At 38.8% G+C, this 19,163-nt stretch overlaps 1 protein-coding gene across 2 annotated transcripts in view; it reads right to left on the bottom strand.

Moving 5' to 3' along the window:
- The window catches only part of LOC129779951 (uncharacterized), a 177,638-nt gene that overhangs the window by 33,422 nt on the left and 125,053 nt on the right, over window positions 1–19,163 (bottom strand). For both annotated transcript variants that reach the window (XR_008743807.1, XM_055787746.1), the window contains exon 5: window positions 7,484–10,357. Coding sequence is in view for 1 of the 2 variants with exons in the window: in XM_055787746.1 (XP_055643721.1) it covers window positions 7,484–10,357 (2,874 nt within the window). In the remaining variant the exon portion in view is untranslated. The remainder of the gene's footprint in view (window positions 1–7,483; window positions 10,358–19,163) is intronic.

Below are 19,163 nucleotides of genomic sequence, written 5' to 3'. Positions count from 1 at the left end.
AATGGGATGAACACTATAGAAGGAAACTGGGCCTGAATTGCGAGAAAAATAACCCGAAAGGCTTCAACTGTATTGCCTTATTATCTGAAGCATGGTTGAATTGTGACATGTCACAGTTTGTCACGACAAGGAAACTAGTGAACCATTCCTCAGTGATAGTAGTTGTCCTCCCCAACTTCACAAGGACTATTACATACAGCTGTTGCGTTCATACAGACACTGTAGAATAGGAAAAGTGTGTACACAAGGGTGCAGAAGTGAATAGATCAACAAATATTCATTGCCCAATCATGGATTTTGTTAGCATTCTCAAACGCATTTTCCACATCGCAGTTGGACTATATTTAAAACAAACATCTTGTTTCCTATTGGCGTTGGTTTCTGGTGCGAAACACTCCGTATCGAACTTTGTTTTTCACTATACCGTGATATTTGCATTCTCCACTCCAGGTGGTTGTTATAAACCAAGTGAGGAGACACAATATTTTTCGACTACAGGTTGCACGGAAATGCTTCGGTTTTTTTCCGGTTCGAAACACTTTCATTCATTACCGAACAATCTCGTGCCTTTCTACACTTTGAAAGCAAGTAAATTTAACTGCCGGATTCGCTAAATATTCGTTATTTTTTCACATTTTGTAGGTAAGTTATTTTCTGTCCGCGAACTAAACACATTCGTCCCGATTCGAAAACTGCGAAAACTACGAAAACTGCGTTGTACATAGTATGTGCTGTTCTCCAGTTGTCGATTACCTGTGTCTGTGTTTGGGAGAGATGGGAGAGCGGAAAAGTTTCTCTTTCGGTGGAAAACCGAGAAAGATGTGAAGGAGCTTTTCGAGTGGAAAACCGTCTGTTGAACCATGTGGACAATGTCATACGCGATGTTTTGTTTGGGAACTTGTAGATAAATTCGAATACACACGATGAAAAAAACTGAAAATACAGCAAGTATAGGGGATGTGACCCATTGTATTTTCCGTCCTCTCGAATTGGAACTAATCACAAATTGACAAGTAGTTCGTTATTGGAATTAGGTAATTGGGAATAATTCAATTTGTAATACTAGATGACCACATCCGTTGCTGACTTTAAGCTGCGAAAATGCATTATGAGCCAAAAATTATTACCACCTCCTGAATGATCAAAGCACTGACATATTTCCATTGATTTGATAGCGTAAGCATTTCTTAACTAATGATGAAAAGAAATACAACTGATTAAACTAGTTTTAATTGTAGATAACAACTGTACAGCGACCTAATAAAACAGGCGGGCTTTGTATACCCAAAATTATCAATAGGCTTGAGCCTAAATAAATATATCTTTATCGCATGATCCTTATTGCGGATCGTGTGAGTTAGTTTTATGACATAGTCGGGCCGATCCCGCACAAAATAAATACATCCTCGTACGATTCTTGTTTGTGGATCGTGTACTTCATAGGTCTAATTTAACGATAGGGTTTTTGTTCATGCTTTGCTGTTACGATAGGATTGAGCTAATCGCATGTTTGCTTGCTCAACATATTTCGATAAGCTTCTAGATGTAAGGAACATGTATCTTTATAAGGAGAAAAAACAATAAAGGTGTTCAGTTGTAATGAGCTCGTCGGCGCGTGTTGATTATTTATCCGAAACTCTGTACAATTGCATTTTTTTTATTTGCACCTGAAATATCTTTTAACAAATTGCAAACATAAAAAAATGTAATGTGAGAAATACACCAGGACAACTGATATGGAACAATGATCAAGATTAAAATCCAGAAACATATATTCAACAGTCTAGATTTGGCACTAAACGATCACGAGAGCGATCAGCTGTTCTATTTCAGGTTGGTAGAAACAAGTTTACAACTTTGCGCTTTCCCTTGGCTTATCGGTTGTAGTATTGGAAATTTAGAGAGAAAGACGCTGCTTAGCAACTAGAATGTTGTATTCTGCAACGCAAACTAAATTTTGCAAAATTTGTTTTCAAAATTGCATATAAAGAAAGACGGTGAAAGACAGGGTAAGACGAGGTCAGAACTATGGAAACTACTTCCGCTACCAGATCGACTTCAATAAGCCACCCGTTGCTTAATTATTCGACCTCAAGGCGAACGGCAATCAAGGAGAACATTGATTTAAGCCAGCAAGGATCTTCAATGTAGACGAAATTGCTGTTTGTACGTTAGACAATGTTTTTTTCCCTATGGTCAATATTTTCAATTGAAAGGAATGTTCTATAAGTTTTTCAATGGATATCGCTATTATAAAGGGTGTGTCACGTCAAATTGCATCACGGAAAAAACGCTGTAGAAATTCGCCCAGTAGACCGATCCTTTTGAAAATTTTAGACAGTAAAATAAAAACTATTAAACAACTTTTGGCATTTTCTTTTTATTCATACTTCGAGCCCAAGCCCGTATGCTCGCACCTTCCTCTTTACCCCGTCCATAAGGTTCTGTACAACGTCAGGTTGTAGTTTTTTTTAACAGAAATCCATTTTCTCTTGAAGTCCGCCTTCGATTTGACAACTTTTGGGTTCTTCCGGAGGGCCTGCTTCATAATCGCTCAATATTTCTCTATTGGGCGAAGCTCCGGCGCGTTGGGCGGGTTCATTTCCTTTGGCACGAAGGTGACCCCGTTGGCTTCGTACCACTCCAACACGTCCTTTGAATAGTGGCACGAAGCGAGATCCGGCCGGAAGATGGTCGGGCCCTCGTGCTGCTTCAATAGTGGTAGTAAGCGTTTCTGTAGGCACTCCTTAAGGTAAACCTGCCCGTTTACCGTGCCGGTCATCACGAAGGGGGCGCTCCGCTTTCCGCAAGAGCAGATCGCTTGCCACACCATGTACTTTTTGGCAAACTTGGATAGTTTCTGCTTGCGAATCTCCTCCGGAACGCTGAATTTGTCCTCTGCGGAGAAGAACAACAGGCGCGGCAGCTGACGAAAGTCCGCTTTGAAGTAGGTTTCGTCGTCCATTACCAGGCAATGCGGCTTCGTCAGCATTTCGGTGTACAGCTTCCGGGCTCGCGTCTTCCCCACCATGTTTTGCCTTTCGTCGCGGTTAGGAGCCTTCTGAACCTTGTATGTACGCAGGCCCTCCCGCTCAAATATTCTGGTTTCATGGAATTATTCAGCACTATTTGGAAAATCTTACAGAAATTCAAGCGTAGTAAATATAATTCGGGATTTTCATTCTGGAAGAGCTCAGTCATTCGGCTTGTATGTATGATAGAAAAGTTCGGCACAAATTTGTTTTCAGTAGAGATCCTAAAGTGTTTTTCATGGATAACTTTTTTATTTGATAAAAAGAAAAGTACAAAAATCAGGAAAACTCAAGATCATTTTATAAAAATCAGGGAAAATTTAATGTATGTCTGGATGTCAGGGACCTTGCAAAAAAGTCTGGGTAATCCTAAAAATCAGGAAGGTTGGCATCTCTGCTCTCGATACTGGCATGATCGCATCCATTTACGAGGGCAGACCACTTAGCCTACAAAAAAAAACAAACAAATTGGAAAAGTGGTGATTATTTCTCAACATAGTCTCCTTTTAGCTCGACACACTTGACTCAGCGATGCTTCAACTTCTTTAATCCATTTGAAAAATACGTTTTCTGGAGGTCTGCAACGTAGGCCTCCGTGGCGGCGATGATCTCCTCATTCGACTCAAATTTCTGCCCGGCAAGTGGATTTTTCAAGTTTGGAAACAAAAAGAAAGTCGCAAGGGGCCAAATCTGGAGAATACGGTGGGTGGGGCAGCAGTTCGTAGTGAAATTCGACCAATTTGGCCGTGGCGACGGCGGAATTTCCATTTTTTCCATTTTTCTATAATCCGCGGACACGCCCGCTTCCACACACGGTCAAAACAAAACTACGAGTCCGATTCGGCTGAAAGTTTGACAGTAGCCGTTTACGAGAATGTACTACACGATAAGTAATTTCTCTCGCGATACTGACACCATCGGCCGATGAGGCTAAGTACTTATCCACCCTCGTAGTTATTGAGATAAAATTATTTTCTAGGGATGACACTTGAACTCATTCATCCTTTCATTTTTTTAAAAGAGGCTTTAAACTTTTTAGTTCATTCGCATCTACTTGAAATTAAAATGATGCATTCGACTTACAGTTGATCTAACCATTTTGAAAGCAGCAGTGTATTGCCACATAGCACACGATTTCAGTGCTTCTGTTTATCCGAAACAAAAAAAAATCTAATAGATGCTTGATTCGTAAAGGTGCTGCTATGGTGGGAACCTCTAACAAGACAAAAAAAAAGTTTCTAGGCAAAATGGAGACGCAGTTTGAAAATATAAATTGTGTTTTGGCACCTCTTTTTAGGAGAGTTTCAATTTATTTTAAATAATAAAATTCAATTACCCCATCACTAAATTGACTATAACTCGGTAAATAATGGGAATTTCGAAAAATCCTTCCAAAGGCATAAACCTGAGAAATATGAAGAAAGAAAATTTTGATTTTTTTTCCAAATTTCTAGCCTACTATACCCCTTCAACCCTTTTCAGTATAACATCGAGTCTCACTCGATGTGAAATGATTGTGGCAAAACGTACAACATCGAGTCTCTCTCGTGGTGCGCTTGCATATCACAAGGTGCTAAGACGCTCAGCAGAGTAGTGAAATTACTAGAAGTTCCCTTGGATTATGAGTATAATGTAATAGCATGCAGTGGATGTTTGTGAAATGACGTCGAATAAGACGAATAAAAGTGATGTTTTAGTAAGGCATTTTTACTTCCCCACGGCCATAGAAACAAACGAACTTTCATTATTTTTACGACCATATTTATATTAGGGTAAATGATCTTGGTTTGTCCAGTCGAAAATATGATCATGGTTTGCCCACTTTTTTGAATGCTCTAATTCAGCGCTCCTGTGTCAAAAAAGGCCTTCGAATGTTTCGAAACATATAAATGAAATTGCCTTTTACATGATTTATAGTAGTTTAATAGTATATTTTTACGAAATCACATGTTTTAAAGGATTATAAAATACACCTTCTATTTGTGTCAATGCGCCCCTCATTCGAGATAACTTTTAATCGATCACCAGATGATTATTTGGCACGTATTCAGACCTTTTCTGGATTACAACACTTATAAATATTGTAAACATCATGCTTGCTCACCATTTGTATCGGATTTACATATCTAAACCATTGAATTAACGCATTTTGATGAACTCAATTCTGATCATGAGTTGTCCAATTCAATAATGTTGTTTTGTCCACATGATTTCTATGGCAACCGCTTGGCGCACTGCAGTTTGTTTATGTTTGTTTATGGTGTGCTTCGCGCATAGCAGAAGTATGGTTTTTCTGTGTTGATTGTGTTGAGGTGAACACTTCTAAAATGGTCAAGTAAAGGCAATATTCTGAAGAAAGCCTAAATTATGAATGAATCAATATGATGACAGTAAACTCAAGCAATGATAAATGCAACATCTAATTGTGAATTCGAATGTTTTCATTCAAAAATGGAGATTTCTGAAACCGGATAAACCATGATCATTTTTTTGGGCAAACCATGATCAGAGGTGGTCAAACCATGATCATAATTCTTCTTTCGTTAAAAAACATAAAAATTTGAATAATTTCAGCACCTTATGGTAGTATTAGCAACTAGAGACTTGGGGCTTTTCAACAAACCCAAACTCGTATCGATTATGTGTGATTTTCATGAAGAAAAATCGATTTGCATTTACTAGTTGCGTAAAAACACCCCAAATTGGAAAACCAAGATCATTTACCCTACTATGGATCTCAGTGTCGGTGTGTGTGATGTGGGTAAATAGTCTTCAATTAAGGTGAAGGTGAAAGCTAGCCACAAATTGCTGCCACAATGGCGCTCATTTCTTTCATCTCCCTCCCTCACCCCTCGCCCGAAAATCAATAATTTTGCGAAACAGTGTGAAGAAAATGACTTTTCGCACACTTCCCATCAAGTAATATCAACCAAATTCTAATCGATTACTCACAATATGTTAAATTTTCATCTGCTGTCGCACTGTATAGTCAAAAACGTCGGGAAACTCGAGCAAGTGCTCTGAAAGTTAAATTTTCGTTTTTCAATCTTCGGCAATGGTTTTGTTTGTATTGGTGAAAGTTCATTATTTTTTCAACATTGATGCCAGACAACACCATCGAAACAGCTATAAAAACCACTCAATAAAATGTTATTCCTGAGTCATAGCGTTTCATGTCATGAAAATCAATAGAATAAAATTGTATTGATTTCAATGCAATTATTATTTTTACGTTTAATGGGTCTATAATGTAAGTTTTAGCAACTCTAACATTGGGTAAGAAAATTGTATTGCAGAGCTCGGAACACTGCCACGACTCCCTATGCTTTCAAAAACAGTAAACGGAAAAGTATTACATTCAATCAAAATGCCTCGGCCAACGAACAGAAGGGTTAAGGCTTTCCAACGTGAATATGTGTAAACAATACGATCAACGAAGGAAAATATTAAGGAATTATCAACATCAAGTTACTATGCGGAAGAACTTGTTAATACCAAAAGAGCCCCAATTCGCATGTGTTAAAAATTTGCTCATGTTACGCTCACGTATAATCAGAATTTTACTTCATATGCAAATGCACCTTCTATATATATTTATATTTGCAATTGTTCATCGGAACATATCGTTCATACATTTTACTCTAGTATTGAATTGTTAATTTTTTAAATATATTCAAAGACTCGTGTCAATTAAGCACCACACTGTCTGATAAGTGAATTGATCTATTTACGTGTACTTTGCTCTTCTCTCACAAACACTATTACCCCGTTTTTACTCGTGGGTTTACCTATACTACTACAATGGCTAGGTTCCATCTTCACCTTAAGCAGCATTTCAATGAAAATGTTACTGCTTTCGAGGACTAAAACTATGACTGCTCTTTGGGCCTTTTCACCACATAAATAATGGAAGTGAGTCACAATACAATTGACAACTGTTAAAAGACTAAGAGTTGCAAGATTTCATGAGAAATTGCGCTCAAATAATTATTAAACCGTGAGTTCCATTTACACTTCATATGGAACGCAAATAATTACAAAACCGTATTTTGCTTGCCGATACAAATATACTTCGCCTACTACTTTACCCACCATGACATGTATCTCATTGGGTTAAAGGCCTCTAATCCATGGTTGCAAATCTTTTGCCCAATACTGTATCTGTTATAATCTGAGCTACACGAATCAGTTTATTTTCGATAGGCAGCTTCGAACAGAAGATAGCTATTTTTCATGACTGTGTAGTCACTTGTAGCATGCTTCATCTAAACTGCGCATGATCACTCACTCGAGCTTTCGTTCCAACAGGATGGAATGCAACACAACAACGACTGATAAGAAGTCATACAGTCAAAACGTTAAGGGTGTCAGTGTTCTGCTCGACAAACCACCTCAACATATAATATTATTGATTCAAGGTGATATGATGAATTAAATATTGCCGTACTTACCAGGCATTTCAGAACGGCTGTGGGAAGCGCATTGCTGGCGTTATTCGGGCTGGAACTATCCGTAAGCTGTTCGGTGACTAGTTTCTCACTGGAACCTTTCAACAATTCGGCCAAAAGTTCTGGAGATGCCACCAGCGTTTTAGGCGTATCAGGCGTGTTCAACACAAAACTACGTTCCGACGGTGTCCGAGTGGACTTCGATGAGTACCTTGTATCATCCAGACTCCTTTTGGGATGTTTGTCACTTGTCCCGGAAGAGTTACGTTTACACTGTTTATCATGATTATCGGATGATGCTTTGTCGTGTGTCTTTTCCGAAATGTGGCTATCTAGAGACAACTTCTTCACATCGTGTTTGCATGAAGATCTATCTGATTTATCAGAATCAGTACTACGTTGGTCAATATTGCCGAGCAGGCGTTTGCCATTCCCTGCCAGGGCGCCATCCGGGACCCCTAATTCCGCGAGCTTGGAAGGACTCGATGCAGTTCTAGTGTGCGATGGAAGTGGGAGATTAGCGCTCGCTTTCCTGGGTTTGAAAAGCTTACTGGAATGACGATCGTTGGTTTCGTCCATCGATTGACTACCACTGCTTCGATTTCTGTTGAATGAAGGAAATGACTGGGAAGCATCATGCCTGCTGAGCTCTTCCAAAATTTCGTTGTAGTGCACTTTCGAGGGTTTCTTCATTTCCGCTTCCAGCATCTGTCCATACGGGCCTCTTAGTGGTCTTTTGGAGTACCTTTTCAGATCTTGTTCGCCGACTGGAGCAGGTGACGCGTTTGTGCGATCTCTCGAAGATCCACGATCACTCTCATTGTCTGATATCGAGTCTGATCGTAGGAAAAGGTTCTTGAAAGAGCGTACCGGAATGGAGGAAATTGGGGCCGAGTCTTCTTTTTCATCCGAGCTTTGGTAGGTTAAACTTTTCCTCCGAGATCCTTTTGGCCACACTGGCCTAGCTATATCGGAATCTGGTGTGTTAGGGTCGAGTAAAAATGGATCATTTTGGTGCAAATTGTCAGATTCCTTTGATTTCTCTGGCGACGAAGCTATATCTTTCGAACTTAAATCGGTTACGCTCTCGCCACTCAAATCCAAGCTTGAATCCTTTTCAATGGTTAGTCTATTCGGTCGCCAACTTCGATCTGTTGTGCCGTTATCATTTGAGTCAGATTCAGGGTCAATGTTAGTATCGATTGCTGGCCACTGTATGTATATTCCTTTCCTTCGCTTGGATTTATCAATTCTACGCTTTTCCTCTATTTCACTATTGCAACTGCTTAACGCTTCTCCACCTTCTTCGTTGTTGCTGTGTCGTTTTCTTACTTCTACTATTTCCACATCAGCAGGATCGAGTTTGGCTGAATGTTCTTCTGGGGTTGGTGGGGTCTCAATTATGGTGGTGCTTATCAAACTATCTGGTTCGGTACAAACTATAGAAATTGGAGGAGTACAAATGATATCCTTTCCTTCTATGTTCGCTACACTCCCAGGACAATCTTGCGTTAAGCCTGGTTCGTGTTCTTCTAGTTCATCGACTCGCTCCAACAGCGCTGTATCTGGTTCTTTCGCTTCCTGTGGACTTTCAATCTCACGATCACGATTGATATGGGAACCGGAATCGACTGTACCTGTTGCATCACTTTCTACATTTTCCAAAAACTCTCCATCTTTAGAGCACTCTGTTACGGATGCATCAACCCATTGTTCAGAAGGACGAGCCGTACTCCACTCACTTAGAACGCAGTCAAAAACTGGCATCGGGATCAAACAAGTGGTCGCTTGTTGCAAGCATTCCTCATCCTTTGCCAGCGTTTGTGGTTTGATTGGAATACCTTCTTCTACCAGGGGCTCCAGAACCATTTCTGATGCCTGCATGACATTGATTTCTGCGCTATTGTGTTTGACAGTTTCATTTTCCACCGTTTCGATGTGTTCCGCTTCGGGATCCTCCACGATCGTTTCGATGTCTGAATTTCTATTCGATGATATATCTTTCGGATCAAATGCTTCCAATACCTCTGAACCATCCGGTGGCACCAAATTGATGCAAAGTTCCGTTTTCTTCAGCTTCGGTATTTCACAATCATTCAATGGTGGCCCCGGCTCCGAAGATGTCGAAAGCTGAGCTGGACTACAGCTTCGCGTAAATTCTTTTCTATTTCTAGGCAGCGTCACATTATCTATTACTGAGTTTTCTTTGCCGCGCATTAAGCTGTTTTTAATTGCTCCAAGCGCTGATCGAATGTATTTACCGGAAGAATAGTCCACTTGAGAAAAGGATGCACTCCTAAATGGGATGGTTTTCTGTGTATACGAACCAACGATGGTTCGCGATTCTGGTCGTGAGAGTTTAGTGAAAATTTCTTCCTCCTCTTCTTTTGAAGGCAGCTCAGGCTTTGAATCGCTTACATTCGAATCTTTGGTTGATGGGCTTATCAGACATTCCAAATTTGACGCGCTTGTATTTGCACGGAGACTTTCTTTATGGGTAATTCGAGGGGAACTAGGAGCTGAAGGTCGTTGGTTATCAGAAAACTGATACGGAATATCTATAGAACGAGATTCTTTAACGTCTAACAAGTTACTTGCTTCATCTATACCGCGTAAAGCATCTATGTTCAGAAGGCTAGTGGTCGAAGCAGAAGTGTCTTGTCGATCGAACGATTTATCAATACTGTGTAAATGCCTTAACCTACGGGGCGGTGGCACAGGAGGGGCTCGTGTTCCTTTGAGTAGTTCTGTTAATTCCCGCAATCGCTCGGTCTTGGTACCACTTTTGTCAATAGTTTTACTATCATGTGATCCAGATGTTGTCTTCTTCACTAACTTTTGCAGTCGATCCAAGGTGTTGCTCCGTTTTTCCATTATCTGGAAATTAAAACACAAACAACAATTAGGAATGCTTGTTTTCTTAAAATCATTTGAATGTATTATAGAGCTGAAAATAAGTCTAAGTGTAATTATGTAAGAAATGGGTGTATGTTGTGTTGTTTGAGTCTCTTATCTTTAGTTATATTCCTTTCTGTTAGTTTACCCAGTGGGTGCTCTCGTGACTGAGTGGTTAGCGTAACGCATTATCATGGCGAGGATTTGAGTTCGATTCCTGTTCTGGTCGGGGGATTTTTCTTCAAAAGAAATTTCTTCGATCTTGCACGGTGATTACACTTATTCTAAAACTTCCGAATACATCAATTTCCTGAACTACTGTAATCATATAACTCTGGTCTTTTGCACTAACCAGTAATATTACTGATACCAGTTCTATATTCTAGATTTAGAATCATTGAATCACATATTGAGCACTAGATAATAGATTTTTTTAATCAAATTATCATGAGATTATATTATTTTCATAGAAATTTCATGTACATATTCCAGAATCCTGACTCAGACTAAGTTTTCAGATCCGGATTCCACATTTTCATTTTTTCATTAATAATAAATGACATCCAAGGGTCACCATAAATCCATTTGTATCTGTTATTGATTTTTTCTATAGCTGTACAAAAAAATTGAAAATTTTCATGAAAAAATCTTGAAAAAGTTTTTGTTAGGAAAACTTTTTTGCCTTAAAAAATAGCAACTTGTGCATATGCGTTGTATGTAAGATTTGTAGGGCACATATTTATCTACCATTTCATCAAAATCTGAGATGACTATTTTGAGAAAATCGACTTTTAGTTTTTGAAATCGATTTTTTCAGTGTAGAATTTAAAATAATGTTTTTTCAGTATTTTTTCTGAAAATTCAATGATTTTCCTAAATCTCTTCGATAGATCACCTTGTAGGACATACCATTTTCGAGCAACAAAAAAAATAACAAAATTATCAAAAATATTTAGCCCTTTCCAAATGTTAGTCTAGATAAATTTTCGGGGAACTAAGTATGCCAAGTTCGATCTGCCTCCCATGGCAAGTACTCCATAAGGAACGGCAAACCTTGTTCTGATGTCTACTCACCCCACAGGAATGAGCAACAACAGAGAAATGGCAGTCCTGATTCCTCGGATATCTTAATTTACTACCAAAACGTTGGTGGTATCAACAGCTCTCTCGTAGAGTACCAATTGGCTCTGAGTGATGGCTCCTACGACATTTACGTCTTTTCCGAAACCTGGCTCAATGGAAACACTGCATCAAGTCAGCTGTTCGACAACTCTTACTCCGTCTACAGGCAGGATCGTTCGTCGCTGAATAGTAACAAACGCACGGGAGGTGGTGTATTGTTGGCTGTTCACTCAAGGATCAAATCCCGTACGCTCAATCCTCCGAGTTGCTCGACGGTAGAGCATCTGTGGATCGCTATTACCACTTTGGACGCTACACTTTACCTGTGCGTAGTTTACATGCCTCTTGATAGGGTAAACGATGGACCTTTGATCAACCAACATCTTGACTCTCTCTATTGGGTTGTTTCACAACTAGAACCGAGAGACAACATTATGATCCTGGGCGACTTCAACTTGAGCTCAATCTCTTGGCAGCATAACTCGCATGGTTTTCTCTACCCGGTTTCTTCTCAATCCTCGATCTGCTTGACATCACAAGAACTGCTTGATTCCTATTGCACCGCTGGACTAAGGCAAATGATAGGAATCAAAAATGAAAACGATCGCATACTTGATCTGTGCTTCGTCAACGAAGAACTATGTGAGCACTGTACAGTCATGCAAGGACCATCACCACTTGTTAAAATAGTGCGACATCATCCTCCTATACTGGTGAATCTCAATTTGAAACCTTTCCGACAATTTCACGATGCTTCTGAAAGTGTTTCGTACGATTTCAGTAAAACTGATTTTACCGCGATGCACAATTTCCTCGCACAAATCGAGTGGATAGATGTTTTTCAAGACTGTGACGCTAACCTCGCTGCAAGCACCGTACGGACTCAACAAGAGCGAAATATCTAAAGACGAATGCTGAGTATAAACAGCCCAATAATCGTCTCTTCAGTGTTTATCAAGACCGTCTGCAGAGACGCCTTAAGGTAAATCCTAAAGGATTTTGGCGTTACGTCAAAGACCAACGTAAGGAATCCGGTCTACCATCTACGTTGACCAACGGTTTATTGGAAGCTGATACGACTACCGACATCGCTGACCTGTTTCGCTCTCAGTTCAGTAATGTGTTTGTCAATGAACACATCGATCCGCAGGATGTTGCTGCTTCTACCAGAAACGTACCTCGACTTCTTGCTTCTGAGCTGGATTTTGTTATCACTGACGATATGGTAATTGCAGCAACTAAGAACATGAAAACCTCCATCACTCGTCTTGAAAGGTTGTTTAGACACACTTGCGTCACCTCTAGCGACACTGTTCAATCTGTCCTTATCTTCCGGTGTATTCCCGAGATGCTGGAAAGAGTCGTATGTTTTTCCAGTATATAAGAAAGGATGCAAACGGAGCGTTTCGAACTATCGAGGTATTGCTGCATTATGTGCCACCTCGAAGTTGTTTGAGCTGATCGTGCTTCAGGCGTTAATGCAAAGGTGTTCACAGTATATCTCATTGGAACAACACGGATTTATGCCTAAGCGTTCCACGACCACTAACTTGACGTGCTTCACCTCGTTCGTGATACATCAAATTGAGAATGGACTACAAGTAGACGCTATCTACACCGACTTATCCGCAGCGTTTGATAAGATGAATCATCGAATAGCAGTAGCTAAAGTAGCTGGTTCCGATCGTATCTCACTGGTCGTAGCATGGCAGTCAAAATTGGAGATGTTTCATCACCGTTTCCGGTTTGGTCTGGTGTTCCGCAGGGCAGTCACCTAGGACCTTTTTTTTCCTGCTGTACATGAACGATGTCAACTTCACTATGAAATGTTTGAAACTCTCGTATGCCGATGACCTGAAGCTCTACTACGTGATACAGCAACCGCGAGACGCATTATTCCTGCAACAACAATTGGAAGCTTTTGCCGAATGGTGTCTAACGAACCGTATGTCGCTTAACGTGTCGAAGTGCTCCGTTATTTTATTCGGGCGTAAACACACACTCTTCTGCTTTGACTACACATTGGCAGGCGTACAACTCAAAGCGAATCAACAGTCAAGGACTTGGGCATTCTGATCGACGCTAAAATGAGTTTTAAAGATTACGTCACATATGCTGTATCTAAAGCCACTTCGCAATTGGGGTTTCTTTTTCGCTTTGCCAAAAAATTTAAGGACGTTTACTGCCTAAAAGCCTTATATTGTTCAATTGTGCGTCCTATCCTGGAATACTCATCCATTGCTTGGTCACCGCACTACCAAAATGGAACACAACGCATTGAATCTGTTCAAAGGAAATTCATCACGTTTGCACTTCGTCACCTCAGCTGGAGGGATCCTTTGAATTTGCCAAGCTACACAAGCCGATGTAAGCTCATCAACCTGGAACTATTGGACGCGAGACGCAAGGTAACGAAAGCATGCTTCGTTACAAATCTCTTGCAGGGCAATATCGATTGTCCTATACTGCTCAGTATGCTGCACATTAATACCCGTCGTCGTCATCTACGATCACACTCATTTCTCATCATACCTTATGCTAGAACGAACTATGGCCTACATGAACCAGTGCGGAGTATGTGTCGTGTTTTCAATAAGTGTTACTTTGTGTTTGATTTCAATGTGTCACAAGAATCGAATAAGCGCGAATTTAGACGATTTTTTTGTTAGCTTACGATGTTGTCAGTTTTAAAATTTGTGTTGTTAGTTTAAGTTAGTTTAAGTACTAATGTCATTGGGATGGAAATCATCTGTTGGCAAATACAAAGAAATACAAATACAAGTTGTTTAATTGGGTAAGATCTTCACGCCCAGAAAGTTTCATTAAGTTCTAAGAGGGTCATGCCATTCCCATAGACGAGTTGGCGAGAAATCCGTCAAATAGTGTAAAATTCGGCGAGTTGTCAAATCCCGAAGGCTATCGACATTATTTCATTGTCAGAACTGGTGCCATAAAAAAAGCCAACTCTTCGGATTGAGCTTTAGCCAACATACCGACTGCTTGCCTCACAAATTTCGAGCGCACACGAAAATTGTTCTGAACACTGGACACGTGACTGGAACAGCAATCGCTTCACCTGGACATGAATTCCGAATAGTTATCATCACTGCGTACTGTCTAGGGCAGGGGTTCTCAAACTGTTTTGGGCAAGAGACCCCTTTTCCAGAATTAAGGCATACTATAGACCCCCATTGCCAAATTTCTTTGAAAATCCTATCTCTAGTTTTTTCTTACTGAATGTTATCAATTTGAAAAATTTGCAGTTGATTAATTGAATAAACTTGACATTATATTCTCACGGAGACGATCTGGCGGTGTGGTAACATCCGCATCTCTCACGCAAAAGGTCACGAGTTCAACTCACACTCCCGACATACTTTCAAAAAATGAAAGTATTCAACAAAATAAATAGAGATAAAATTTAGTAAATTTTAAGTGTAATTAAGTATTATTAATACAAATTACTCACAACCTATTAAAACATTCAAATCGCAAACCAATCTATCCACAAATACCAAAATATGAAAATACGGTTCAGTATTGATTAGTTAAAACCTTAAATTTCCGCCTTCGTTCATTTTCAAATGGTTCCTTCAGTTTTGCGTTGTTTGTAACCATAATGAAGCCTTTTTCGACAAAGTATGATGATGAAAAACGAGAACGAAAACGAGAAGCTTTGTCTCACATCTCAGGATAGTGTTTTCCAATGGTTCGTTTTTACTAAAGCATATGACAACCTTGGTTGTACTCCTGCCTCATCTATGCTGATGATAATCAACTTTTCTTGCATTATCACCTTGCCTCATTCCATGGATATGATGTAGTACTGATGTATTACCAATTGAGGAAATTGAAAATTTTGAAGATCTGAAAATATTCTAGTAAAATAATTGTGTATTGCTTCCAATTGAGTGACATAATATAACATGATCTTGAAGCTTTTGTGATCATTTTGACAAAGGCGGAAACTGTGAATATTCTCTTCTGCTTAAATTTTGGTTTGAATGTTTTGTCAGAAGGGCCGATATTATTGATATTGCTTCGAATAAGTTGAAATCGTCACCCTGCAGCTGAAACACAAATTCAAAAAAGCTGAAAATCTTGCTATGCAAGAGAATCTTGGTGGTTAGCGAACTCCAGCGTGTGAAAGTAACCGAGTAAAGATTTCGTCGTTTTTCTCATATAGCTGAGCAAATAATCGAGTGTTCAAAGAATTGCTTCGAAGGTTTTTGATAGCACTCATAACATATAGTAAAGACTGATGCAATCTAGGGCTCAGATTTTTTGCTACTAAATGCTGTCTGTGAATCACGCAATGAATGGCCAGTACCTACGCAGTTGTAATTTTGAGTGAGCTGTAAAACCACGATGACGACCAACCATTGATGGTGCACCGTCAGTCTCAATGTTCTTCCATGGAATAAGTTTTTCGAAGAGGAGCAGAGTGCGAAGTCGGAAATTTCAACTGATTTTTGACATGCTGTAACTTCTTGAAAAATCAACGCATATCGATGGTATGTATATCGTTTTGAAGCTACAACTTCTCAAGTATTCTCAGCAACTCAGGTATTACAATATTTTACGTACATATTTTTATCTTGGTGTGTGTGGGCTAGTGAGCAATAGTATCGGAAAGAAATGAAAAATCGATTTTTCTCTGTTTTTTTCAAAGATTTTCTGGGCTAACACAATTTTTTGTTAACCAATTAACCTTATCAACCAGCTTTTATTTGGTTCCTAAAAAGTTCCTGTAGGACCTAGCCGATTTTTCAAAATTTGAAGTGAATAAGAGGAGTATTTAATCGCAAATGGTACCAGAAGTACAAAATCCTAAGCAACTCTCAGAATAAACGATTCGACATTTTTCCCTCTTCGCGACCCATCTGAAGTTTCCTGAAATAATTAAATAAAAATTTGTTACGCCATGCAAATAGATGACCAAGCATTTTGTGAATTCTTTTTCAGTCACTTTGTTCTAGTTCACTTCATTAAGCTATGCGAATACCTTGTAATCTCTTGAATTAAATTAGAAGTTGAGTACATTATAATTCAAGCTCCAACCTTTTTTGAGAAAGCATATGAACTTGCAGCCTAAGGGCAAGCTTGTTATACAGTAAAATATCAGGAGTATGTTTGGACATGAATTTGATGATGACTTCTTTCGTGTTAAATCGCGTATATGTTTAAAATACAGAGAGAGAAATGTTAAACATGCCTGAAGAACTCGTACGCTCAAACACATTATCTTGCACAAACCTGTTTTCCTTTTTTTTACTTGCCGAATTTTTCATCTTGTACTTTTTGTACTTTTTTATTTTCATCTTGTGCACACTCATCGTCTTGTTGGATTTTTTAAATATACAGCAATAATATTTTCTACTAAGATATTAGTCATTCTCAGGTTTGCCACATATACAGAATATTCTGTATTTTGCAGATTTTTCGCCAAATTTCAGATACATAATATGTATACATAGAATTACAGATTTTCTGCAAAGATACAGAATTTAAAGATATGTTTTCAAATTCAAATTGAAATGTTAAATTAATAACATTTTTTTGTTCTCTGTCTACCATCTTGCTTATAAACTTTCTTTTTTTCGTTGGGTCATGAAGATATGTATGTTGAACCATATGGAATGTCACCTCACTTCTCCTTTCCTACTAAGGATGTTTTTGGGACATTTTATGATAATTCTACATTCATCAGCGTGTGTTGAGTGAATATTCTCGCTTCCAAATGCCAACAAAACAAAGGTTTGAAATCAGTTGGCTTCCACAATGATGGATTCTATTTTGAAAGCAAGGAATTATGTATCGGCTCAAGGAGGAACGCCAAGGATGAAATTGACGAAAAAATTAAGAAAAGTGAAGTATAAACATCATTCAATTTATTATGAGAAAACATTTATACGATTTATTTTGTTGCATTGATACGACTTAAGCTAACCATAAATAAGAACAATAAATTCAAAATGAAAATAAACCTTCCTTTCTATTTTTCCGTTAGTTTTTTGATACAGATTTTTTTTGCTAAAAATACAGATATACAGGTTTTTTCAGAAAATTGTAGAGGATCAAATATGGCAACCCTGGTCATTCCTATAACAAGGTGGTTCATGCAATACAACTAATGAAGCATCTTAAATATTTCAAATAAGAACTTGTGTTATATATAATAAGAACTTGTGTTATAGGGGTCGATATTAAGACCCTGTCGACCTCCAACATTAATTTTAGTTTCTGTCGACCCCTGAGAAACCGAAATCGACCCCAAGAGGTCGATATCGACCACTTTGAGAAACCCTGGTCTAGGGCTAGAATTCACGCGGCAACACATACTGGAAGTTTGAACGCTCGCCGTTAGATTTGGGAACGCATTTAAAACAACAAAAATGGTGCAGATTTGAGCATGGTTTTCTTGAGCAAGATAAACAGATGGATACCCCGATATTCGAAGTTAGTCTCAAATCGAACAATAATGTATGAAGGAGACGCTTTCCTGTATTGTTCGCAGCGTATAGATAGTATTTTATTTTAAAAATATTATCTTTTATGAGGCGCCATTCAAATATACATTTTCGTAGTGAAATTCATTATTCATTATTTACATTAGAAATGCTCATTAGGGATTGCATTGCCCTTCCAAAATTTCAATAACCGGTTATTCGGTAATGAAAATTTAATAACCGGTAAAACCGGTAAATTACCGGTAGAAACCATACTTTAAAATACCCAATTTTCTTGAAGAAATGGCTTTTATTTAGAATGAGAATGAGTTCGGATCTCATTATGTTGGGCGTACAGTACGAAGTACGAGTACCATTGTCAGGTATCAATCCGTTTATAGACGTTGAGCTTGGGCTGGACGTTGATACCTTTGACCTTGCAATCGTCGTTCAAATTTTTCCTTGATGCTCAACTGCAGGTTTCACATCGTCCAGTGGTTTTTTTTCTCCTGTTGTTCAGCTACTGAACCAATACCATCATTGTCAAATTTGATCAAGTCAGGTACAATCTGAAATGCCTGCTTGATCATTGTAGTCGGTGACGTTCGATAGAAGTCATAATTAATTGTGTCACGATCACGAGCAGAATGATTATTCATATACGGGAACAAATCTGCATATACGAAACGTCTTTCTGCAATCCTTCCAATCAGGACTTCAAGCAGCTGCTTCGAAATTTTCGATGGTTGCTCCGATAGCATTTCTAGCATAAATTGCAATTTGACGTCAGTTTCATGAAGGGTGCATTTCTTCCGCAATAACAGTTCAACAGCGACCATAACTGGTTCGAGGACATCAACCAATTCCTTTATCGCTGTCAGTTCTTCATCACTGAAGCTTATCTTGGTTTCGTTCTCAGATCGAGCAGCGATTTATTGAACTGAAGTTCGGAGGTCGTAGGTCGGAAGTCATAGATCTAATTTGATTCTCGAGTAATATTTCAAAGCGGCATAAACGCAAATATTATTTATGGCATGAAAAAATTACCGAAATTACCGGTTATTGATTGTAAAATTACCGGTAATTCGGTAATGGAAAATGACCAGGTAAAACCGGTAACGGAAAAACCGCTTAACAATCCCTAATGCTCATCAGCAACTGATATCAAAAGATATCGGATTTTTCAATAAGAGCACTACAAAAGTTTTTTGAATAAA

This window comes from Toxorhynchites rutilus, chromosome 3 (assembly GCF_029784135.1).
Source record: "Toxorhynchites rutilus septentrionalis strain SRP chromosome 3, ASM2978413v1, whole genome shotgun sequence".
In the NCBI taxonomy this organism is placed as follows: domain Eukaryota; kingdom Metazoa; phylum Arthropoda; class Insecta; order Diptera; family Culicidae; genus Toxorhynchites; species Toxorhynchites rutilus.
Note: the sequence above shows the minus strand (reverse complement) of the source record. Positions and strands in the feature narration are given on the sequence as shown.